At 44.0% G+C, this 25,345-nt stretch overlaps 1 protein-coding gene across 2 annotated transcripts; it reads right to left on the reverse strand.

Annotated features, from left to right (window-relative positions):
* Positions 1-1,753: 1,753 nt before the first annotated feature.
* Positions 1,754-25,117, reverse strand: LOC109900110 (cyclic AMP-responsive element-binding protein 5). Of its 2 annotated transcripts, none has more exons than XM_031819464.1 (5): positions 25,041-25,117; positions 17,077-17,154; positions 14,144-14,237; positions 6,844-6,980; positions 1,754-2,021 (listed from the first exon to the last, which is right to left on the reverse strand). In XM_031819464.1, exons 2-5 carry the CDS (start codon positions 17,128-17,130, stop codon positions 1,866-1,868), a joined length of 441 nt encoding a protein of 146 aa, XP_031675324.1. In that variant the 5' UTR covers positions 17,131-17,154; positions 25,041-25,117; the 3' UTR covers positions 1,754-1,865. The 2 variants fall into 2 exon arrangements, with proteins under 2 accessions (XP_031675324.1, XP_031675325.1); XM_031819465.1 differs by having other exon boundaries at positions 1,768-2,021; positions 6,859-6,980.
* Between the last annotated feature and the right edge of the window lie 228 nt (positions 25,118-25,345).

Below are 25,345 nucleotides of genomic sequence, written 5' to 3' on the forward strand. Positions count from 1 at the left end.
CTGGCTTAACACAGAGCTGGTTTAACACAATGCTGGTTTAACACAATGCTGGTTTAACACAGAGCTGGTTTAACACAATGATGGGTTTAACACAGTGCTGCCTTAACACAGAGCTGGCTTAACACAATGCTGGTTTAACACAATGCTGGTTTAACACAGAGCTGATTTAACACAATGCTGGGTTTAACACAGCGCTGCCTTAACACAATGCTGGCTTAACACAATGCTGGCTTAACACAGAGCTGGCTTAACTATAGGTCATGCTCACATAATATAGGTCTGGCTTAACAAAGGACAGACTATAGGACTAATTTCTAGTCCAAGACGTCATGTTTTCCACTTCTAGGCTGCATTTTTTAAAGCACACACAGAGTGAGAGGGAGAGAACAAGAGAGAGAGACTGGGAAGGAGAGAGAGAGAGCGCGAGAGAGAGAGAGCGAGAGAGAGAGAGAGTCTATGACTAATTAAATCAAACCCAGATTCTAGTCATAGGAGTGTGATTCAGTGAATAAAGCATTCTAATAGTTGCATGGTGTTTCTGACTACTGACCTCAGAGCAGGATGGGCAACTTTGATGAGGGTGGGGCCACAAAACATAGAAACTCATCATGAGGGGCCACAGTGTCACGTTGGTCTGCGTACCCACATCCACCCCTGTGTGTGTGTGTGTGTGTGTGTGTGTGTGTGTGTGTGTGTGTGTGTGTGTGTGTGTGTGTGTGTGTGTGTGTGTGTGTGTGTGTGTGTGTGTGTGTGTGTGTGCACTTGCTTGACTGCATATGTACGTGTGATTCAGGTGTCAATTTTCTTTCTGATACAAAGAAGGAAGGAAAGAAAGAGAGGAAACAACATCAACTCAAGACACAGGTCAGTGGAGGGGAGCGCTTGCACAATGAAGGCGTTCCCCCCCAAAAAAGCTGAAATCACCCCAGGGGTACGGGACGAGGGTCTATGACATCATGGTGGGCACACCCAACACCCATCCTGACTAGTTGTACAACACAGAGGTCTGAACTCAACAGCTCACAGATGTACAAACGTCAACAAGTGTTAACGTTAAACTCCCCGAAAATAGTTTCAGAACCTCAGGAAACCTTTTCAATGTTCATTTCATCAATAGAGTAAGAAGCTGACTGAAGGATAATGGAACAGTCCTCTGACCCTTCTATACCATTATGAACCCTGTTCATCGGCCTGTATAAGGATTTTAAATTCACACGTTTCACGCTGAATTCAATCATACCCCTGTTTTTAACAAGGCTTTCAGTGTCAACCAGGATGGAAACATCTAAACCAAAGGCAGTTATTGTGTGACTTTCCGACGGTGAAAGAAAGACAGGGACTATTTTGGAGTGAAATACTAAACCGCTGTAAAAGCAGCCGGGGCCATCAGAGATGACCTCATCCCTGTCCCACGGGACCCTCTTGACATGCTCTGCTGTGGGACAATACACAGCCAACAGCTAAACATGAATCGCCTTGTCAGTAACACACACACACACACGCATGCACGCATGCATGCCGCACGCAAGCACACACATACACACGCACGCACACTCACACACACACACACACAGGTCCAGATGTAACAGAACACTGGTGTGACCTCAGAGACTACACAGGAATGCCAATCACAGGGCCACTGCTGTGGAGGACATCCTCATATCACTGTGGTGAATATCACACGGAGCCAAGGCAGAGTAGTTCTCTAGACTAAGCACAGAGAATAGAGATGGAAGCATTTCAAACTAAAGTAAGCATACTAAAATAGCATATTTGACATGTACTGTATTTGACCCAGGTCTAATGTTAGTTGAGCGTGTGTTAGTTAATGTTTTGGTTCATCCAGGCGGTGTGGACTGGAGGTCTCACCCTAGCTGTCTGTTGGTGGAGGGGGCCTGGGTGATGACAGAGTTGGACTGGGGAGAGGACAGGCCCTGCTGGATCACTATGCTGTTGTCATGGTTCCCCATCCGAGAGTGATGCTGCTGGTTCTGGAGGTTCTGGCCATGTAGAGAGATATTCTGGAGAGGGAGGGAAAGAGCAAGAGAGAGGAGGGGGAGGGAGAGAGCAAGAGAGAGGAGGAGGAGGGAGAGAGAGAGAGAGAGAGAGAGAGAGGGGGGGGAGGGAGGGAGGGAGGGAGAGAGCATGAGAGAGGGGGTGGAGGGAGAGAGAGGGGGGGTGGGAGAGAGAGAGGGGGGGAGCAAGAGAGAGGAGGGGGAGGGAGAGAGCATGAGAGAGGAGGAGGAGGGAGAGAGAGAGAGAGAGGAGGGGGAGGGAGAGAGCATGAGAGAGGAGGAGGAGGGAGAGAGAGAGGGGGGGTGGGAGAGAGAGAGAAGGGAGGGAGGGAGGAAGAGGAGGGTGAGGGAGGAGGGAGGGAGGAAGAGGAGGGAGAGGGGGAGGGAGGGAGAGGAGGGGGAGGGATGGCGAGGGGGAGGGAGAGAGCAAGAGAGAGGAGGGGGAGGGAGGGAGGGAGGGAGGGAGGGAGGGAGGGAGGGAGGGAGGGAGGGAGGGAGGGAGGGAGGGAGGGAGGGAGGGATGGCGAGGGGGAGGGAGAGAGCAAGAGCAAGAGCAAGAGAGAGGAGGGGAGAGAGAGGAGAGGAGGAGGGAGGAGGGAGGGAGGGAGGGAGGGAGGGAGGGAGGGAGGGAGGGAGGGAGGGAGGGAGGGAGGGAGGGAGGGGGAGAGAGGAGAGAGAGAGAGAGAGAGAGAGAGAGAGAGAGAGAGAGAGAGAGAGAGAGAATCAAGTCAGAACACATTGTTAACAGCCAACTGCAATAATGTGTCTTTAAGTTCATTTAGTGTAAAAGTTCCACAGCTTTACTGTAATCCCTGTACTGCTCAGTCACGTTCCTCGCCGAGAGCATTAATATTTAAAGCAGCAATCAGCAGTTGAAACAATAGCAAAGTGTCCACCCTATCACTGTTTTGGTAAAAAGCTGAGGGTGGATGGGACTGAAGAAATGTAACCACTCTCAAATTCAAAGACAGAGCTATAGACCGACCATCCATGATATCAACATCATAGTTGTAATCATGTTTTTAGGTTATATAGTGTTTGCTTACATTTACTTTGTTTACAAACATTGGAGTAAAACAAGCTTATATTTTAGGTTCTCATGGGGAACAATAGTTGAACTAAGCTTTTTGGGGCGGCAAAAAGCCTAGTGGTTAGCGTGTTGGACTAGTAACTGGAAGGTTGCAAGTTCAAATCCCCGAGCTGACAAGGTACAAATCTGCCCCTGAACAGGCAGTTAACCCACTGTTCCCAGGCCGTCATTGAAAATAAGAATGTGTTTTTAACTGACTTGCCTACTTAAATAAAGATCCTTATTTGAAGGACTACATGTTTGCAAACTATGGACTCATGACTGTTGGGGAGGTGTGTGTCAATGTGAGTGTGTGTGGGGGAGGCGGGGTTAGGAAGGTCTGGTTTTCAGACCAATAACAACAACAGACTTCCCTACCAGAAGCTTCTTCACTCTTAGAAAAAAGGCTTCTGAAAGGGTTCTGCGGCTGTCCCCTTAGGAGAACCCTTTTTGGTTCCAGGTAGAACTCTTTTGTCCCTCTGTGGAAAGGGTTCTACCTGGAACCCAAAGGGTTATACTTGGAACCAAAAGGGGTTCTTCAAAGGGTTCTATGTGGACAGCTGAAGAACCGTTTTTGGTTCTAGACAGCACATTTTTTTCTAAGAGCAAACTGTTGTAAGCTATGCTCTCTTGAACTTCAACCAACCTTTCTCCTTATCTCTCTCCCCTGTGATATGCTGCCATGCTGTGTACTCCACAGTCCTGCTGAGACTCGCCTCCCAGTCGTGCTGACTGAGCACAGCTCTTCAACCATAAACGCCAGACCGCCAGACTGTGGGGACTGAGGAGGCTGAACGTGGCCTGGGTGACCTGACTCACACAGACAGCTTCCACAGCCAAACCCAGACCCAGACGTCAGCAGAGATACAGTCTACAGACCAGACCAGACACAGGACCAGCAGTCTGAGAGACAGAGAACCAGTCTATAGACCAGACCAGACACTGGATCAGCAGTCTGGGAGACAGAGATACTGTCTACAGACCAGATCAGACACTGGATCAGCAGTCTGAGAGACAGAGATACATTCTACAGACCATACCAGACACAGGATCAGCAGTCTGGGAGACAGAGATACAGTCTACAGACCAGACCAGACACAGGACGAACAGTCTGGGAGACAGAGATACAGTCGACAGACCAGACCAGACACTGGATCAGCAGTCTGGGAGACAGAGATACAGTCGACAGACCAGACCAGACACAGGATCAACAGTCTGAGAGACAGAGATACAGTGTAGCTGTGCTGTGGCCAGTAGAGTATAGATATCATTTCACAGGTAAAGAGTTCTTAACATTGACCCATAATGCATTAACAACTACCTTAGAGTCCAATCAGACATCACTGTTCTGAAACTGTGGTGAGTGGTGACGGCTGGTGAGCCACACGTGTCGCAGACACATGACGAGTGTGCAGGTCTGGCTGTCTGTCTGTCCAGCCTGGTCTCGCTGTCTCAAGCTGCTGTCTGTCTGTCCAGCCTGGTCTCGCTGTCTCAAGCTGCTGTCTGTCTGTCTGTCCAGCCTGGTCTCGCAGTCTCAAGCTGCTGTCTGTCTGTCTGTCTGTCTGTCTGTCTGTCTGTCTGTCTGTCTGTCTGTCTGTCTGTCTGTCTGTCTGTCTGTCTGTCTGTCTGTCTGTCTGTCCAGCCTAGTCTCAAGCTGCTGTCTGTCTGTCTGTCTGTCTGTCTGTCTGTCTGTCTGTCTGTCTGTCTGTCTGTCTGTCTGTCTGTCTGTCTGTCTGTCTGTCTGTCTGTCTGTCTGTCCAGCCTAGTCTGAAGCTGTTGTCTGTCTGCGGTTAATCTTTGACTCGAGGAAACGTGACTCCCTCTATCTGTGTTTCTGAGAGATGAAGTGAGCTGTTTAAAGTACAGGAGCTGCCTGAGGGAATCTGATCTCCTGCTGCCTCCTCACCTCACCTGTAGCAGTCAGGTCACAGCCCTTCACCTGCCTGTCTGTCTGTCTGTCTGTCTGTCTGTCTGTCTGTCTGTCTGTCTGCCTGTCTGCCTGCCTCTCTGTCTGTCTGTCTGTCTGTCTGTCTGTCTGTCTGTCTGTCTGTCTGTCTGTCTGTCTGTCTGTCTGTCTGTCTGTCTGTCTGTCTGTCTGTCTGTCTGTCTGTCTGTCTGTCTGTCTGTCTGTCTGTCTGTCTGTCTGTCTGTCTGTCTGTCTGCCTGCCTGCCTGCCTGTCTGTCTGTCTGTCTGTCTGTCTGTCTGGGCTCTTGCTGTCACACAGCGTTTGAATCCTGACATGTGAGTGGGATACAAAGAATTCGAAAACAAACCCAATTTTGATAAACTCTCATATCTACTGGGTGAAATACCACAGTGTGCATCACAGCAGCAAGATTTGTGACCTGTTGCCACAAGAAAAGGGAAACCAGTGAAGAACAAACACCATTGTAAATACAACCTATATTTATTTATTTTCCCTTTTGTACTTTAACCATTTGTACATCATTATAACACTGTATATGTACATAATATGACATTTGAAATGTCTTTATTCTTTTGGAAGTTCTGTGAGTGTAATGTTTACTGTTCATTTTATTGTTTATTTCACTTTGTATATTAACTACTTCACTTGCTTTGGCAACATTAACATATGTTTCTCATGCCAATAAAGCCCCTGGAATTGAATTATAGGGAAGGGTAGAGTCTACCTGTTGTGAGTGTGTGAGCTAGTTTGTTACAATTGGTTAGGAGTTGACTTGTGTGACTATGCATGTGCCTGCTCTGAGTGTTTCAGGCCAAGGAAGTAGTTAACTGCCTGGAGTGTGTGTGTGTGTGTGTGTGTGTGTGTGTGTGTGTGTGGTGGCTGGGGGAATGAAGACAGTGTGTGTACAGTTACATTTGAACCTTTATTTAACTTGGCAAGTCAGTTAGGAACAAATTCTTATTTACAACGACAGCCTACCCCGGCCAAACCCTAACGACGTTGGGCCAATTGTACGCCGCCCTATGGGACTCACAATCACGGCCAGTTGTGATAAGCCTGGAATCGAACCAAGGTCTGTAGTGACGCCTCTAGCACTGAGATGCAGTGCCTTAGACCGCTGCACCACACGGGAGCCCAAACCTGCATGGAGTGTGTCTGTGGTGGCTGGGGGAAACAAGAATGATAACCCTGCAAGATAAAGGGGGACTACCCAGCTGTGGGTTGACCCGGGCTTCCCCTGGGCTTATCTTACTGTACTCCACAGATAAACACAGGTGAAGGCACTGTGCAGAGCAGTGTGTCTAATTCAGTGGATGCTTCTAGCAGGAAAACTGAGCATCCAAATCACATACTGTCATCTTGTCTATGTGATAACCAGGTTAGTTGTCTTACTGTCATCTTGTCTACATGATAACCAGGTTAGTTGTCTTACTGTCATCTTGTCTACATGATAATCAGGTTAGTTGTCTTACTGTCATCTTGTCTACATGATAATCAGGTTAGTTGTCTTACTGTCATCTTGTCTACATGATAACCAGGTTAGTTGTCTTACTGTCATCTTGTCTACATGATAACCAGGTTAGTTGTCTTACTGGCATCTTGTCTACATGATAATCAGGTTATCTGTCTACTGTCTTCTTGTCTACATGATAATCAGGTTAGTTGTCTTACTGTCATCTTGTCTACATGATAACCAGGTTAGTTGTCTTACTGTCATCTTGTCTACATGATAATCAGGTTATCTGTCTTACTGTCATCTTGTCTACATGATAACCAGGTTAGTTGTCTTACTGTCATCTTGTCTACATGATAATCAGGTTAGTTGTCTTACTGTCATCTTGTCTACCTGTTTGTTGTCCTCTTCCTCCTGGGCCTTCCTGAACTCCTGTTCTATAGAACAGTCCAGCTCGCTGAACAGACCCACCTCCTCACAGTTTTTCAGGAAGCGCGTCGGGGTCGGCGTCTGGTCTGGAACACAGGAGACACCACTGAATTACATATAAAACTCACACTAGAATGGATATTAGCATCCTAGCAGGTAGCGACTTGGTCTGGAAAACATTCATTCTAGAAACAGATCAAAAAATGTTTAAATATCGTATAAAACAGTACATTTGTAGATAAATCTGCTCGGTATGTTTGCTGCCTGAACTGTTAAGTTATGATAGTTTGCTGACAAAGAAGAACAGCTGATGAATATGAAGTGGGCAGAGGCAGAGAATACATTGACCAAGCTAATGGACATTCCAAATGGTTAGAAAAGCCACTCTCCTTTTACATTAGACAGAGATACTACTCTCACTAGCAACATTTCAGTTAACAATGTCCAGACCTCACCTACAGAGGGGGGGGGGGGGGGGCTCGTTTGTTCCCTTCAGTGTTACTCTGCTCAGCATCAGGGGGCAGAGAGACCAGAGAGACCGGATCGTGTTTCAGACAGTCCAAGGTGATTTTAGGATCATGTCCTTTTCAAAGGCTAAAAGCATACTCCACCACGGCCTGTTTATCCATTCTGGCTAGACTGAGGATTGACCACCAAAATACAGTTTGACCAAACCAGTCTGTCTTTCCCCATAGGGAGGATGAGAGCTTAACTCTTCAATTAAAACGTTTTCAAAAACTGGAGCGCAAGCGGTGTCCATTTCCAGAGAAGTATGATGACGTGACAAGTCACAGCATATGTCAGGAGAACAGACAAAACGTTGGTGAAATGAGGTAAGCTTGGGTGTTACATATCAAAAAGGGGAAGGGGCTGGGGGTCGATCAAATCTCTCTGGGTGACATGTTGAAGTTGTTTTAACCCTAAACAGGAGAGTCAGACAGCCAGGTGACTTATGATCGTCAACCCTCTCACATCCCAGCCGGAAGGCTCCGAGGTTTCAGAAAGACAAATGGACAGAGCCGTAAGAGAGAGGGGGGGGGATAAGGACACTGACTCGGCCGGGTCAGAAACCTGACTCTCCTGGTCGCTCAGTGTAAATAATAAAGAAGACCATCTCAGTCAGAATCAGCCTAACACACACACACACCACAGGCGGCCCGTAGCACCTTAATTGGGGTGAACGGGCTCTTAGTAATGTCTGGAATGGAATTAATGGGATGGTATTGAGCACATCAAACGCATGGTTTCTATGTGTTTGATACCATTCCACCAACTCCATTCCAGACATTATTATGAGCCGTCCTCCCCTCACCAGCCTCCCGTGGCACAGACGTGCACGCACACACACACACACCTACACGCACACACACACACACCTACACACACACCTACACATACACACACACACCTACACACACACACACACACACACACATACACACACACACACACCTACACACACACACACACACACACACACACACACACACACACACACACACACACACACACACACACACACACACACACACACACACACACACCTACACACACCTACACACACACACACATACACACACACACACCTACACACACACACACACACACCTACACACACACACACACACACACACCTACACACACACACACACACACACACACACACACACACACCTACACACACACACACACCTACACACACACACACACACCTACACACACACACACATACACACACACGCCTACACACACACACACACACACACCTACACACACACACACACCTACACACACACACACATACACACACACATACACACACACACCTACACACACACACACACACACACACACACACACCTACACACACACACACACACACACACACACCTACACACACACACACACACATACACACACACACATACACACACACACACACACCTACACACACACACACACACACACACACACACACACACACACCTACACACACACAGTACCTTCAGAAAGTATTCATACCCCTTCACTTTTTCCACATTATCTTGTGTTACAGCCTGAATTTAAAATGTATTCAAATGTATGTTTGTGTCTCTGACCTACACAAAGTGGAATCATGTTTTTCAAAATATGTTTACAAATGAATTCAAATTGAAAAACTGAAATGTCAATAATGAGTCAATAAGTATTCACCCCCTTTGTTTTGGCAAGCTGAAATAAGGTCAGGAGTAAATGGACTGTGTGTGCATAGTGTGTGTGTGCATAGTGTGTGTGTGCATAGTGTGTGTGTGCATAGTGTGTGTGTGCATAGTGTGTGTGTGCATAGTGTGTGTGTGCATAGTGTGTGTGTGCATTGTGTTTGACATGATTTTTAACATGATTTTGAATGACTACCTCATCTCTGTACCCCACACATACAATTATCTGTAAGGTCCCTCAGTTGAACAGTGCATTTCAAACACAGATTCACCCACAAAGACCAGGGAGGTTTTCAAATAACACAAAGAAGGGCACCTATTAGTAGATGGGTGGGGGGGGGAAGCAGACATTGAATATCCCTTTCAGCATGATGTAAGTTATTAATTACACTTTGGAATTGTGTATCCATACACCCAGTAACTACAAATATTTCACCATGAGGACAATAGTGACTTTAAAACAGTTACACTGTTTAACGGCTATGATAAGGAGAAAACTGAAGATGGATCAACAACATTGTAGTTATTCCACAATACTAACTTAATTGACAGTGTGAAAAGAAGGAAACATGTACAGAATAAAAATATCACAAAATATGGATCCTGTTTGCAACAAGGCACTAAAGTCATACCGCAAAAAATGTGGCAAAGCAGGCCTCCTGGGTGGCGCAGTGGTCTAGCTGTGCCACCAGAGACTCTGGGTTCGCGCCCAGGCTCTATCGCAGCCGGCTGCGACCGGAAGGTCCATGTGGCGATGCGCATTTGGCCTAGCGTCATCCGGGTTAGGGAGGGTTTGGACGGTAGGGATGTCCTTGTCTCATCGCGCACTAGCGACTCCTGTGGCGGGCCGGGCGCAGTGCACACTGACCAGGTCGCTAGGTTACGGTGTTTCCTCCGACACATTGGTGCGGCTGGCTTCCGGGTTGGATGAGCGCTGTGTTAAGAAGCACTGCGGTTGTGTTTCGGAGGATGCATGGCTCTCGACCTTCGTCTCTCCCGAGCCCATACGGGAGTTGCAGCGATGAGACAAGTTAAGATAGTAACAATTGGATACCACGCAAAAGGGGGTAAAAAAAAATGTGGCAAAGCAAATAACTTTATGTCCTGAATACAAAGTGTTATGTTTGGGGCAAATCCAATACAACATATTCAATACAATATTTTGAAGCTGTATCATGTTATGAGTATGCTTGTAATCGATAAGGACTGGGGAGTTTTTCAGGATAAAAAAGAAACGGAATGGAGGCACAGGCAAAATCCAATAGCAAAACCTGGTTCAGTCTGCTTTCCACCAGACACCGGGAGATGAATGACAATAACCTAAAACACAAGGCCAAATCTACACTGGAGTTGCTTAACAAGAAGACAGTGAATGTTCCTGAGTGTCCGAGTTACAGTTTTGGCTTAAATCTGCTTGAAAATCCTTGGCAAGACTTGAAAGTGGTTGTTCAGCAATGATCAACAACCAATTTGACAGAGCTTGAAGAAATATGAAAAGAATAATGTACAATCCAGGTGTGCAAAGCTCTTAGAGACTTACCCAGAAAGACTCACAGCTGTAATCACTGCCAAAGGTGCTTCTAACATGTATTGACGCAGGGCTGTGAATACTTACATAAATGAGATATTCCTGTATTTAATTTTCAAGACATTTGCAAAAATGTATAAGAACATGTTTTCACTTTGTCATTATGGGATATTGTGTGTAGATGGGTGAGATGTTTAAATACATTTTGATTTCAGGCTGTAGCACAACAACATGTGTAGAAAGTGAAGGGGTCTGTATACTTTCTGAAGGCATTGTACAGACACACACGTCAAATCCTAATTTCAGAAAATTTGCTACACTCTTTGAAGAAGAACTGTTTTTGATTCCAAGTAGAACCCTTTTGGGTTCCATGTAGGACCCTTTCCATAGAAGGTTCTACTTGCCCCCAGAAAGGGTTCTCTTATGGGGACAGCGGATAATCGCTTTTGGAACCATTTTTTCTAAGAGTGACAGCAGGAAAAGAATCTGCTGCAACAGGAAAGTACATTTCTTATGTGGGTTCTAATTCATGGACATTTTTGGAGGCGTTGATACATTTATCTTAAGGGAAATTACAAACTTCAGAAGACTTTTTAAATCTCAAATACACCACAAGTTTTAAAGGTCTCCTGCAAAAAGTTGATCAAATTGAGATCCTACAGCTGTACACACACACACACACACACACACACAGTCTTCTGCTGCCTCAGCTGGACTCTGTCTAGGCACAAAAAATCTGGAAGTATGACTTAGCCTGGGGGTGACACTTACAGGTGCTGAAAAAAACCTATAAATCAGGTATTCCTTTGAACTGTGGATCAATATATCACCCCCAACCACACCCCATCTCCTCCCCTCTGTATGGTGGGGCAGGGAACCCCTCCTCCACCACCCCTCCCCACTGTCACAGCCAGACTAATGACATCTGTGATGATGACAGGGAGCCAGCGGCATCTTTGACAAAACATTTATGTTAACTTGGAAAAAGGAAAAGCATGAATTTCTCCGCCGATATATCAGTGTCTCATTGTCCTGCTGAGCACTGCAGAACTACAAGGTATGGGTTAGAGACTCAATACACAACGATATATCAGTGTCTCATTGTCCTGCTGAGCACTGCAGAACTACAAGGTATGGGTTAGAGACTCAATACACAACGATATATCAGTGTCTCATTGTCCTGCTGAGCACTGCAGAACTACAAGGTATGGGTTAGAGACTCAATACACAACGATATATCAGTGTCTCATTGTCCTGCTGAGCACTGCAGAACTACAAGGTATGGGTTAGAGACTCAATACACAACGATATATCAGTGTCTCATTGTCCTGCTGAGCACTGCAGAACTACAAGGTATGGGTTAGAGACTCAATACACAACGATATATCAGTGTCTCATTGTCCTGCTGAGCACTGCAGAACTACAAGGTATGGGTTAGAGACTCAATACACAACGATATATCAGTGTCTCATTGTCCTGCTGAGTACTGCAGAACTACAAGGTATGGGTTAGAGACTCAATACACAACGATATATCAGTGTCTCATTGTCCTGCTGAGCACTGCAGAACTACAAGGTATGGGTTAGAGACTCAATACACAACGATATATCAGTGTCTCATTGTCCTGCTGAGCACTGCAGAACTACAAGGTATGGGTTAGAGACTCAATACACAACGATATATCAGTGTCTCATTGTCCTGCTGAGCACTGCAGAACTACATGGTATGGGTTAGAGACTCAATACACAACGATATATCAGTGCCTCATTGTCCTGCTGAGCACTGCAGAACTACAAGGTATGGGTTAGAGACTCAATACACAACGATATATCAGTATCTCATTGTCCTGCTGAGCACTGCAGAACTACAAGGTATGGGTTAGAGACTCAATACACAACGATATATCAGTGTCTCATTGTCCTGCTGAGCACTGCAGAACTACAAGGTATGGGTTAGAGACTCAATACACAACGATATATCAGTGTCTCATTGTCCTGCTGAGCACTGCAGAACTATAAGGTATGGGTTAGAGACTCAATACACAACGATATATCAGTGTCTCATTGTCCTGCTGAGCACTGCAGAACTACAAGGTATGGGTTAGAGACTCAATACACAACGATATATCAGTGCCTCATTGTCCTGCTGAGCACTGCAAAACTACAAGGTATGGGTTAGAGACTCAATACACAACGATATATCAGTGTCTCATTGTCCTGCTGAGCACTGCAGAACTACAAGGTATGGGTTAGAGACTCAATACACAACGATATATCAGTGTCTCATTGTCCTGCTGAGCACTGCAGAACTACAAGGTATGGGTTAGAGACTCAATACACAACGAGGCTTTCACCGTAGGGAAATGAGGAGTCACAACAGAGTCCAGGTACTGCAGAACTACAAGGTATGGGTTAGAGACTCAATACACAACGAGGCTTTCACCGTAGGGAAATGAGGAGTCACAACAGAGTCCAGGTACTGCAGAACTACAAGGTATGGGTTAGAGACTCAATACACAACGAGGCTTTCACCGTAGGGAAATGAGGAGTCGCAACAGAGTCCAGGTACTGCAGAACTACAAGGTATGGGTTAGAGACTCAATACACAACGAGGCTTTCACCGTAGGGAAATGAGGAGTCGCAACAGAGTCCAGGTACTGCAGAACTACAAGGTATGGGTTAGAGACTCAATACACAACGAGGCTTTCACCGTAGGGAAATGAGGAGTCGCAACAGAGTCCAGGTACTGCAGAACTACAAGGTATGGGTTAGAGACTCAATACACAACGAGGCTTTCACCATAGGGAAATGAGGAGTCGCAACAGAGTCCAGGTACAGCACAGTAGTGAACCACAAACTCTCCTCAACACAACACACAGCACAGTTGGCCTGAATTCACTTGTCAATTCAGTCATTCATTAAGTGAATTTCAATGAATTGACTGAATCCAAAAAACGGAATCAACCCCAACCCTGATGTAGACTACACAGTACTGTTTGTTTATAGCCTGACTGACTCTCTGCCTGGCGCGGAGAGCTGCTACTTCCTGAGGGAGAACTAAAACACTCATCTATTCCAGAACACCACGATGGGACCAGACTATTTGTCAAGTGTACTCCCGCTCCCCCTCTCCGGCGCTCCACGTGCCACTTGTCTCATCATTACGCATACCTGCCACCATCGTTACTCGCACCTGCGCCTCATGAGACTCACCTGGACTCCATCACCTTCCTGGTTACCTCCCCTACATCGGTCACTCCCCTTGGTTCTTCCTCAGGCGTTAGTGATTCTGCTTCTGTTTCTAGTTGTGTTCTATGTTCTATTTATTATGACCTTTTCACTCCCTGTATTTTCTTCCCGACTCCCAGCGTAAATGTTACACTATTAGACTAGAGGTTGTGTCGCAAATGGCATCCTATTATGGGCCTTGGTCAAATGTAGTGCACTACATAGGGAATAGGATGCCAGTTGGGATGCAGCCTAGAGAGTGAAGTTACAGCATAGAGCATGAAGCCATTTGTCACCTGATAACATGCTGTCGATCTTTATGGAGGGGAACTTCAGAGTCATCTCATGCTTGTGCCGGTGAATCATCAGGTGGTCCTCTGTGGGGAATCGCTGTTGAGACAGTATGATTTGATTTATTTTGGGGTGAAGAAAATGGTACTGTTAAAAAGATGAGGACAACACATGAAACAATAAATATAGTTATTTTTAAATAAAAATACCGTTGTTCCAATGTGGTCCTCCTTGATAAAGAACACAACCACTCAGTTCTCTACACACACAGGCTCAAGCCTGGAGTCCAGTGGTATTCAGTGATATTTTGGATGATATTCACTAGTGTTAATTCCAGGTTAAAAAGACATGCAGAGACAGTTAAAGGAATACTGCACTCCAGGAACACATTCCTGTGAGTGTTGTGGTTGTCTATGATCACAGAGTAAGAAAACATGTAGTAGTCGATCATCTTCATGTCCCTGCATGTGGACAAAATACCTGAGAGGTTAACACTGAACATACGGTATGAAAAGGAATTTATGAAGTCTAGAATGACTTCTCTATAATCTATCCCATGTTTTTATTTAACTAGGCAAGTTAGTGAAGAACAAATTCTCATTTACAATGACAGCCTACCCCGGCCAAACCCTCCCCTAACACGGACCAATTGTGCACCGCCCTATGGGACTCCCAATCACGGCCGGTTGTGATACAGCCCGGGATCAAACCCAGGTCAGTAGTGACGCCTCTAGCACTGCGATTCAGTGCCTTAGACCGCTGCACCATTCGGGAGGCCCAAAGCCCTACATCAATATAAAATAGGACAATACATATTTGATCTTCACACTTCACCTCTACTGTGCATCCTAACAAAAGGGTGACAGATTGTGGCCTTATTATGAACCATTATTCTGTGGTGTTTTTCTGCAGCAGAAAGCTCCTTTCTTTACAGCTGGAGTTTGACTGGAAGTGGGTGCTATTCTGTTTTACAGCTGGAGTTTGACTGGAAGTGGGTGCTATTCTGTTTTACAGCTGGAGTTTGACTGGAAGTGGGTGCTATTCTGTTTTACAGCTGGAGTTTGACTGGAAGTGGGTGCTATTCTGTTTTACAGCTGGAGTTTGACTGGAAGTGGGTGCTATTCTGTTTTACAGCTGGAGTTTGACTGGAAGTGGGTGCTATTCTGTTTTACAGCTGGAGTTTGACTGGAAGTGGGTGCTATTCTGTTTTACAGCTGGAGTTTGACTGGAAGTGGGTGCTATTCTGTTTTACAGCTGGAGTTTGACTGGAAGTGGGTGCTATTCTGTTTTACAGCTGGAGTTTGACTGGAAGTGGGTGCTATTCTGTTTTACAGCTGGAGTTTGACTGGAAGTGGGTGCTATTCTGTTTCTCCTGATGTGTGAGGCAGCACCGTGCTTTTCAGGCTCCCTCTTCAACCTCTTCTTCATGTTACAGGCACTTACACACCAACATGCACGAGCACACACACACAAAGTAGTAAAAATACTTTAAAGTACTACTTAAGTCGTTTTGGTGGGTATCTGTACTTTACTATTTATATTTTTGCTAACTTTTACTTTTACTTCACTACATTCCTAAAGAAAATAATGTACTTTTTACTCCATACATTTAGCCTGACACCCAAAAGTACTCATTTTGAATGATTAGCAGGACAGGAAATGGTCTAATTCTCACACTTATCAAGAGGACATCCCTGATCATCCCTACTGCCTCTGATCTGGAGGACTCACTAAACAGATATCATCCCTGGTCATCCCTACTGCCTCTGATCTGGCTGACTCACTAAACAGATATCATCCCTGGTCATCCCTACTGCCTCTGATCTGGAGGACTCACTAAACAGAAATCGTCCCTGGTCATCACTACTGCCTCTGATCTGGAGGACTCAATACACAGAGATCATCCCTGGTCATCCCTACTGCCTCTGATCTGGAGGACTCACTAAACAGAGATCATCCCTGGTCATCCCTACTGCCTCTGATCTGGCTGACTCACTAAATAGAAATCATCCCTGGTCATCACTACTGCCTCTGATCTGGGGGACTCACGAAACAGAGATCATCCCTGGTCATCCCTACTGCCTCTGATCTGGAGGACTCACTAAACAGAGATCATCCCTGGTCATCCCTACTGCCTCTGATCTGGAGGACTCACTAAACAGAGATCATCCCTGGTCATCCCTACTGCCTCTGATCTGGCTGACTCACTAAGCAGAGATCATCCCTGGTCATCCCTACTGCCTCTGATCTGGCTGACTCACTAAACAGAGATCATCCCTGGTCATCACTACTTCCTCTGATCTGGCTGACTCACTAAACAGAGATCATCCCTGGTCATCCCTACTGCCTCTGATCTGGCGGACTCACTAAACAGAGATCGTCCCTGGTCATCCCTACTGCCTCTGATCAGGAGGACTCACTAAACAGAGATCGTCCCTGGTCATCACTACTGCCTCTGATCTGGCGGACTCACTAAACAGAGATCATCCCTGGTCATCCCTACTGCCTCTGATCTGGCTGACTCACTAAACAGAGATCATCCCTGGTCATCCCTACTGCCTCTGATCTGACTCACTAAACACAAATGCTTCGTTTGTAAATGATGTCCGAGTGTTGGAGCCCCTGACTATCCATGTGTCATCTGGTTTGCTTAATATACACCATTTGAAATGGTTTATACTTTCACTTTTCAGACTTAAGTATATTTCAGCAACTCCATTTACTTTTGATACTTACGTAAGTATATTTAAAACCAAATACTTTTAGACTTTTACTCAAGTAATATTTTACTGGATGAATTTCACTTGAGTCCTTTTCTATTAAGGTACCTTTACTTTTATTCAAGTATGACAATTGAGTACTTTTTCCATCACTGCACATAAGTGTGCACACACTCACACACAAACACACATACACCGACGTGTGTCGACACACTCACCTGAGAACAGCCAGGGGCACTGCACACAAACGGCCTTTCCTGCTCAGAGTTCATCACTCTCACCAACTCCTCATAAGTCTACAAACAATGAGAGAGAGAGAGAGAGAGAGAGAGAGAGAGAGAGAGAGAGAGAGAGAGAGAGAGAGAGAGAGAGGATGAGAGAAAGAGAAAGAGAAAGAGAAAGAGAGAAATAGAGAACAAGGAGAGTTTAGCTCCCAGCTCACATCAAGACATAGACTTCAGTTTCTTTCATTGAGTCGTACTAGATTACTCTATTTATTGATGTTGTGCCTAAAAATAGCAGGCTTCATAGTTATTTTCAGTCGTAAACATACAAAATATAGTATTCCATTCCCTCCTGGCAGTAGCCTACAGGCAGGTGTTCATTACTTCACACAGAGAGTGACAGGACGCTCTGTGTGAAAAGAGCTGTTGCAGATTCAAGGCAGGGCCCAGCCTGGTCTCTATGACCAGGGGTACGTTTCAAATGGCACCCTATTCCCTATAGGGCCCTGGGCTCTAGTCAAAAGTAGTGTAATATATAGGGAATAGGGTGCAATTTGGAATGTAGGCTGGGTGGTAGTGGGAGTTCTATTTCTGAGAAAGAAAACAAGTAGGAGGCCATTACGATGCAGAAAACTTTACAGATTAGACTAGAGTTTACAACACATATAATAGTAGGAGCAGATTAGACTAGAGTTTACAACACATATAATAGTAGGAGCAGATTAGACTAGATTCTACAACACATATAGTAGTAGGAGCAGATTAGACTAGATTCTACAACACATATAATAGTAGGAGCAGATTAGACTAGATTCTACAACACATATAATAGTAGGAGCAGATTAGACTAGATTCTACAACACATATAATAGTAGGAGCAGATTAGACTAGATTCTACAACACATATAATAGTAGGAGCAGATTAGACTAGATGCTACAACACATATAATAGTAGGAGCAGATTAGACTAGATTCTACAACACATATAATAGTAGGAGCAGATTAGACTAGATTCTACAACACATATAATAGTAGGAGCAGATTAGACTAGATTCTACAACACATATAATAGTAGGAGCAGATTAGACTAGATTCTACAACACATAGAGTAGGAGCAGATTAGACTAGATTCTACAACACATATAATAGTAGGAGCAGATTAGACTAGATTCTACAACACATATAATAGTAGGAGCAGATTAGACTAGATTCTACAACACATATAATAGTAGGAGCAGATTAGACTAAAGTCTACAAAACATCAGCACGCATTTAACTGCTATTTCCAGGAATTACTATTTCCAGGAATTACTATTTCCAGGAATGACGTGACCACTGGGACTTTATGTTTTATTCAGACTAGAGGTTCTACGTCTCACTAAGTCTTATAACAGTCTAACCTCTACTGTCTTATAACCAACCCCTCCACCCTCAGAACCTTGCCTGACCATTCAGCCCTCTGGGAGACTAGAGCCTAACAGCTTTACTGCCTAGTGTTTAGCCTGTGAGGGGGATAAAAATGTTAAAGACACTTTACGTTTTTATTTTAGCTAGAAATCATGTTTTGTCATTGATTAGTGAGCAGGCGCCCTTGTTCTTTGGATGAAAATGGGTGGGACATGTTAAAACCAAATGAATCCACGGAGAAGCACTCATACGATAAAGCCTAACACAAATGACTCTCCAAATGTATGCACAGACCACCGTATTAGGCCGGGATTCAATCCAACTGCTCATTCTCCACAACGGTAAATGCTGTATATATCGGTTCAATAGGAAATGGCCTTTAAAAGCCACATTTTCCACCATGTGTGATCTGATTGAATCCCACAAAATATTTTTTTTGTGTCTCTCTATTTGAATCAACTAAACATTTGAGCTAAGGCCACACATGACTTGTTTAGCATGAATACCTTCATACATGATTAGCATGTTTGATTTTTTTAAACCTGTACAGACTATTTTCTCTAACAAAGTCAAAACATTCAAATGGCGTGTAAAGTTAACCAGAGCCTTTTTTCTTACAGGCTACATCTGTGGCAAAGCCTGCTGGGAAAGGTCTGGACAGGGTCCCTCTGACAGAGGGCAAGGAGGTCTGGGTCTCTATCTCTCCCTCCTCTCTTTCTCCCTCTCGCTCTCCTCTCTCCCTCTCTCTCTTTCTATCCTTCTCTCTCCTCGTCCTTCTCTCTCTGTCTCCCGTGCTTCTCTCTCTTTCTCCCTCATCACGTTTTTCTCCTTCTCTCCTTCCCCCTCTCTCTCTCTACCTCTCTCTCTCTCTCTCCCCCATTCTTCTCTCTATCTCTCCCCATCACTCTCTCTCTCTACCTCTCTCTCTCCCCCCCCCATTCTTCTCTCTCTCTCTCTCTCTCTCTCTCTCTCTCTCTCTCTCTCCCTGTCACTCTCTCTTTCTCTCTACCTCTCTCTCTCTCTCTCCCCCATTATTCTCTCTCTCTCTCCCCATCACTCTCTCTCTCTACCTCTCTCTCTCTCTCTCTCTCCCCCATTCTTCTCTCTCTCTCTCTACCTCTCTCTCTCTCTCTCTCTCCCATTCTTCTCTCTCTCTCTCTCCCTGTCACTCTCTCTTTCTCTCTACCTCTCTCTCTCTCTCCCCCATTCTTCTCTCCCTCTCTACCTCTCTCTCTCTCCCATTCTTCTCTCTCTCTCTCTCTCTCCCCGTTTACTCTCTCTTTCTCTCTACCTCACTCTCTCTCTCGTCCTTCACCTGTTCTGTTTCTATTCATAACAAAGTCTCAAAGATAAACATCCTCCATCATCTCTGAACATACATGGGCAACATGACTGATATTTTCACCACTCGCTGAAATATGAGAATCACTTTACTACCTTAAACAACACTTTTCAGAGCAACAGCAACAACCTTATCGATCAATAGTTATCTAATTGTACACTTAGTGAGCCTTGGCCACTCCAAGACAAAGAAGCAGGCTCTCCACATACTGTAGGTATAATAGTGGTAGTAGACTCTCTACATACTGTAGGTATAATACTGGTAGTAGACCCTCCACATACTGTAGGTATAATACTGGTAGTAGACTCTCCACATACTGTAGGTATAATACTGGTAGTAGACTCTCTACATACTGTAGGTATAATACTGGTAGTAGACTCTCTACATACTGTAGGTATAATACTGGTAGTAGACTCTCCACATACTGTAGGTATAATACTGGTAGTAGACTCTCCACATACTGTATGTATAAAACTGGTAGTAGACTCTGCACATACTGTATGTATAATACTGGTAGTAGACTCTCCACATACTGTAGGTATAATACTGGTAGTAGACTCTCTACATACTGTAGGTATAATACTGGTAGTAGACTCTCTACATACTGTAGGTATAATACTGGTAGTAGACTCTCCACATACTGTAGGTATAATAATGGTAGTAGACTCTCCATATACTGTATGTATAAAACTGGTAGTAGACTCTGCACATACTGTATGTATAATACTGGTAGTAGACTCTCTACATACTGTAGGTATAATACTGGTAGTATACTCTCCACATACTGTAGGTATAATACTGGTAGTAGACTCTCCACATACTGTAGGTATAATACTGGTAGTATACTCTCCACATACTGTAGGTATAATACTGGTAGTAGATTCTCCACATACTGTAGGTATAATACTGGTAGTAGATTCTCCACATACTGTAGGTATAATACTGGTAGTAGACTCTCCACATACTGTAGGTATAATACTGGTAGTAGATTCTCCACATACTGTAGGTATAATACTGGTAGTAGATTCTCCACATACTGTAGGTATAATACTGGTAGTAGACTCTCCACATACTGTAGGTATAATACTGGTAGTAGACTCTCTACATACTGTAGGTATAATACTGGTAGTAGATTCTCCACATACTGTAGGTATAATACTGGTAGTAGACTCTCCACATACTGTAGGTATAATACTGGTAGTAGACTCTCCACATACTGTATGTATAATACTGGTAGTAGACTCTCCACATACTGTAGGTATAATACTGGTAGTAGACTCTCCACATACTGTATGTATAATACTGGTAGTATACTCTCCACATACTGTAGGTATAATACTGGTAGTAGACTCTCCACATACTGTATGTATAATACTGGTAGTAGACTCTCCACATACTGTAGGTATAATACTGGTAGTAGACTCTCCACATACTGTATGTATAATACTGGTAGTATACTCTCCACATACTGTAGGTATAATACTGGTAGTAGATTCTCCACATACTGTAGGTATAATACTGGTAGTAGACTCTCCACATACTGTAGGTATAATACTGGTAGTAGATTCTCCACATACTGTATGTATAATACTGGTAGTAGATTCTCCACATACTGTAGGTATAATACTGGTAGTAGACTCTCCACATACTGTAGGTATAATACTGGTAGTAGACTCTCCACATACTGTAGGTATAATACTGGTAGTATACTCTCCACATACTGTAGGTATAATACTGGTAGCCCAGATATAATATAAAAAAGATTGGTCTGAACAGCAGGATCCATTCTCTAACCTGGATACTTTCAATTCATCAAGCTTTGTTCACTAAGTAGAACTCTTCTCACAGTATTATCAACAACTTAAACTAGTCCATCAAGTGTTTGACAATGTGATTTGGCTCATGTTCCAAAACCTTTTCTCCAAATGTCAATCAGAAAACGCCAAGACTAACATTCAAAGAGAAACATTTTCTATTCCATTTCCACACATTAGGCCTATACTTTATTCCCGGATCATTACCAGAATATGAAATATGATTGATTTGAGGCTTTTCCTTCAGAAATACATCAAGTCAACACGTTGAAAAGGAAATGAAAACCATAATACACCTATAACACTGAAACAAGGGCTCCATGTCAGCCCCAGTGAGTTGTGTCCCAATTGCTGCTCTCGCCTCTACATCGCCAGAGCACAACGCCTTTTCCCTTCAATGGGGCACTTGGCTTTTATTTGATATAGATGTTTTAGTTTAGCAGAGGAAATTTGGTTACACTTTACATTAACTGGGTCCCGATGTGAAAGAGGGGAAGGATTAGTGAGCGGAGTATGATTTCAACGGGGACCAGGGAACCAACTCTTCAGGTAGGGCACATATTACAATTCAAACAGTATGGTGTGTGTGTGTGTTCGGCGTGTGTGTGTGTGTTCGGTGTGTGTATGTTCGGTGTGTGTGTTCAGTGTGTGTGTTCGACGTGGGGGTGGGGGGGCCTTCAACAGTGCAGGTTCATGGTGGGATCACAGCGATCCCTGAGGCGAGGAACACGGCTTGCTCAAACAATGCTGTATGTGCTGTGAACTCCTCATATAGGCCCTATAGTATGCTGTACACACACAGCACAGAGGGGCCCCTGAGAGGCAACCCTCAATCACTGTCAATCACCACCTCTCAGTGTGTGTGTGTGTGTGTGTGTGTGTGTGTGTGTGTGTGTGTGTGTGTGTGTGTGTGTGTGTGTGTGTGTGTGTGTGTGTGTGTGTGTGTGTGTGGTGTGTGTGTGTGTGTGTGTGTGTGTGTGTGTGTGTGTGTGTGTGTGTGTGTGTGTGTGTGTGTGTGTGTGTGTGTGTGTACATTTCCAACAAGCATAGTGACACCTCCACCCCAGGGCTTCACCAGTCGACACACTCACATCCACATTGAGGACAACAAGGTGTTAACTAACGCTGAGCTGTGGAGGGGCCCGGCATAATACACACTCAACCACAGGGCCTTTCTACACTACCACAATACCTGGAGTCAGATCAGCCTTTATTTATAGAGGGGACTGTGATTGTGTGGACGGTGTCACTCACGGCAAATTGTACGAATCCCCCTCTTTATAATCATGTTATTAGAGTTAGTTTTATAAAAGTAGGCTATTCAAAAACAACAACAAAATCTCATAAAAATACAAACATTTTTGTAATTTAGCAGACGCTCTTTTCCAGAGCAACTTGATACATTTATGCACTTTTCCCCCATACCTGTCCCCTGTGGGAATCGAACCCACAACCATGGTGTTGCAAGCACCACACTCTACCAACAGAGCGACACAGGACCCTAACTAACCCAAAGTATAATATGTAAAAGCATGAGGATTATAACACCACATCTTAATCTATACCTAGTTAAATAGACTCAAAACTGGAAAGTGGTTGAATTTACAGCTGGTCAAAAGCACACATATAGTGGTGTATACCTGTTGTATTCACTTAACTACATTGATTTAGTTAACTTAATTAGTTCACTTAGATTATTAAGTAAATGTTTCACTCTGTGTTACTGTGTTCATTATTTTATACCAATGTGTTGATCATGGTAGCTGATCTATGGTGACAGATTTGATGAATATCTTCATATATAATAATTCAATTAGAAATAAACACATTTTTAAGAAGTATACTTCAGTCTACTCTCCGTTTAGTGTTAGATGTATTTTTTATATATACCCACTATCGGGCTTCAAACACAAGGACATTCGCTAAGAAATAATTATTCTGTCAATAACAATGAACTTTTTTTCCAGTCATACCTCCATCAGTCAGAACAGTTATATTCAGTAGGCCTAAATTCCAGTACACTCTCTTTCCCTCGCTTCTACTAGTCTTATAACGATTATTTTTTATTTTAAGTTAAGTGTCTCAAATCATTTGGGTCATGTTCTTTTTAATTTAGGCTATTTAATAGGAGTTTTTATTGTATTTATGAAGATGGATTCAGCAGATATTATAATGTTGCACATGAATCATATTTAGTTAAACCACAAACTCAATAATAATCATTATTAACATTGTCATTATCGTCATCGATAGTGAATAGTAATTGCAGAAGAGAGGCACCCAGGTAAATTTAGAGAGAGAATGTTTGATCGTTATAGGCTACAATAATAATAAAAAACTGGAAACTGACAAACGGAGAATGGTTCGCCATCATTTAAATTCAATGACAATCTAATCATAAGATTAAAACATATTTTTATACCGCAGGCACTTAACGTAAAGTGTGCCCAGTCAGCAGAACTCCTCTGAAACCTTCAATTGCTCGGCGGCGGTTAATCAAATAGCGACTGCTGGCCTGCAGAATGACGTAATGTTTCGGTTAGATTACTCTTCAAAATGAACAGTATTATAGGCTACCACAGTATCATAAACATGTATTGGTATTATGGATGGAATGACAGCTCCTCTTTAGCTACTTTTACCGTTGTCGAGGACGTGACCGTTTGTAAACTGCGTCCGCGTCCCGTCCCGCAGTCCAGTTTGACACACAGGACAACGTCTAGAAGTGGGCTGCATCCATCCATGGGACAGGGGGACAATGTTGCAAAGCACTGCAAACTACAGAATCATTCAAAATATTACTTTGTAAAGCTCTAGATAGTTTTTTATAAGTCGACACGTATAGCCCAGGCTGTGTCAGTACTTGCTGTTGATAACCATTGCCAATTCATTCCTCCAAATATTATCTTTAGTAATTGCGCGCCATAGGCTACCCTGCACTGGCACATCACTGGATACTACACATAGCTAACCTACTCACACATCCAGTGTGTGGGGTAAATTACTATGGTAGCTAGAAGCTACGGCTCTGACAGCTCGCGAGCAGAGAGCAACACTTGACATCTCTGCTCAACTTCAACAACATTCAACAGTCAGTCCACGCGCGTCCTGAGACTTCTAAATATTGTACCGAGATGGCAAGCCTGCCACTATACGAGTAAATAACGGACTTAAACACATTTCTGCACATAATACAATATGCACGAGACAACAGAAAATAATATTCAAAGAAATCTGTAGAGCGCCGCAGCATTCTGTTGATGCGATTCTCTGAGCAACTTGTCACATCAACTGAAGTGAAAAGAAATAACAATGCAGCTGAACAAAACGAAATTAACAATCCATAATTGCATGTTTATAATTTACTGTGGTGGAAAGCAATTATTTTAACTTACCAAACAAGTGTAGAAAATACGCAACAGACTCTCAGAAGGAACCACGTTGGACTGAGAAAAGATTACAATACGTTCTATTTAGAGAAGCATTACATCACCCCTCGGTGACGTCACGTGGGATTCCTGAACTTCTGAATCATCGTGGTCCGCTTGGAGGCGGGCTGTTGGGGCGAGCAAGGCAGAGTTTGCAAATGCACGTACGGGACACTGCTGGACATAGGGTACGTATGGCACAAAACTGAGAGGGTACACCACTATCAACTTGCACCAATACTTATTGAAAGGCTACCTTATACAAATGGGTA

This window comes from Oncorhynchus kisutch, unplaced genomic scaffold, assembly GCF_002021735.2.
Source record: "Oncorhynchus kisutch isolate 150728-3 unplaced genomic scaffold, Okis_V2 scaffold2174, whole genome shotgun sequence".
In the NCBI taxonomy this organism is placed as follows: domain Eukaryota; kingdom Metazoa; phylum Chordata; class Actinopteri; order Salmoniformes; family Salmonidae; genus Oncorhynchus; species Oncorhynchus kisutch.